Source organism: Neophocaena asiaeorientalis, unplaced genomic scaffold (genome assembly GCF_003031525.2).
Source record: "Neophocaena asiaeorientalis asiaeorientalis breed wild unplaced genomic scaffold, Neophocaena_asiaeorientalis_V1.1 C48177799, whole genome shotgun sequence".
NCBI lineage: Eukaryota > Metazoa > Chordata > Mammalia > Artiodactyla > Phocoenidae > Neophocaena > Neophocaena asiaeorientalis.
This window is the reverse complement of record NW_020184154.1, coordinates 1-1,065: the sequence shown is the minus strand read 5'-3', so window position 1 is coordinate 1,065 and position 1,065 is coordinate 1. Positions and strand designations below refer to the sequence as shown.

Genomic DNA, 1,065 nt, shown 5'->3' with positions numbered 1-1,065 from the left:
GAGGGAAGGAAGACGGGGGTGGGGGGTGGGGGGGCGGTTGTGAGAGAGAGAGACCTGCACTCCCAATACAATACACTGCTGGTGGGTTAGGGGGGCAAAGGGTGGGGCTGTAAACCGGGTGGGAGCCAAGGTTTGGCTCTGCTGGCTGGCTCGCTCCTGAGATGTCTTCATCGCAAGGTGGCCTCCTCGTCGGTGTCTTCCTCGAAATCCTTGACGTCAGCACTGGTGGACTGTCTGGCCCAGGCTCCCCTTTCGGCCTCTCGTTCCTTATGCGACTTGAATCTCCCAACGAAAATTTTGCGGTAGTTCAGGAACATGCCATTCATCGCATCAATGGCCCGCTCGGCGGACTCCTGCTTCTGGAAGTGCACGAACCCGTAGCCCTTGGGCCCCTTTTCGTCGCAGGCCACTTTGCAGGAGAGGATGTTGCCGAACGCCGAGAAGATGTTGTACAGCGCCTTGTTGTCGATGGTTTTGCCCAGGTTCTTGATGAAGACGTTGCCCACCCCGCTCTTGCGGAGCGAGGGGTCCCGCTGGGACCACATGATGCGAACTGGCCTGCCCTTGATGACATCAAAGTTCAGGGTCTCCAGGGCCCGCTTGGCGTCTACCGGTTGCTGGTAGTTGACATACGCATAGCCCAACGAGCGGCGGGTGATCTTGTCCCTGCAAATGCGGATGGAGAGGATGGGCCCGGCCGGGCTGAACTTCTCGTACAGCATTGCCTCCGTCACCTCAGGGTGCAGGTCGCCCACGTACAGCGAAGCCATAGGAAAGTCCGGATTCCCCACTGAGCCCCCGCCCATCTCCGCATCAGCATCCGCGGCGGCCACCGCCGCCGCCACCTCCGCATCTGCATCCGCATCCGCCTCCGCCTCCGCCTCCCCCAAGGGGGGCGTCGCAGCCTCTGCCGCGGCGGCGGCTTCGGCCACACTGGCCTCCGCCACGGCCACTGCCGCTGCCGCCAGGGAGGCCTCCGCCTCCTCCCCCGCTACGGCTGCCGCCGCCTCCCCCAGGGTGACCTCCGCCACTGCCTCCTCCACTGAGGCCTCGGCCTCCAACTCA

The 1,065-nt window shown here is 63.8% G+C and overlaps 1 protein-coding gene across 1 annotated transcript; it reads right to left on the bottom strand.

The window, feature by feature from the left end:
* Positions 1–167: 167 nt before the first annotated feature.
* LOC112392030 (polyadenylate-binding protein 1-like 2) lies at positions 168–806 on the bottom strand. The gene has a single exon (XM_024733572.1). It carries the CDS (start codon positions 804–806, stop codon positions 168–170), a length of 639 nt encoding a protein of 212 aa, XP_024589340.1.
* Between the last annotated feature and the right edge of the window lie 259 nt (positions 807–1,065).

Excerpts from the sequence above, each read along its gene's own strand:
- LOC112392030 (XM_024733572.1), bottom strand. The coding sequence starts at position 806 with ATGGGCGGGGGCTCAGTGGGGAATCCGGACTTTCCTATGGCTTCGCTG.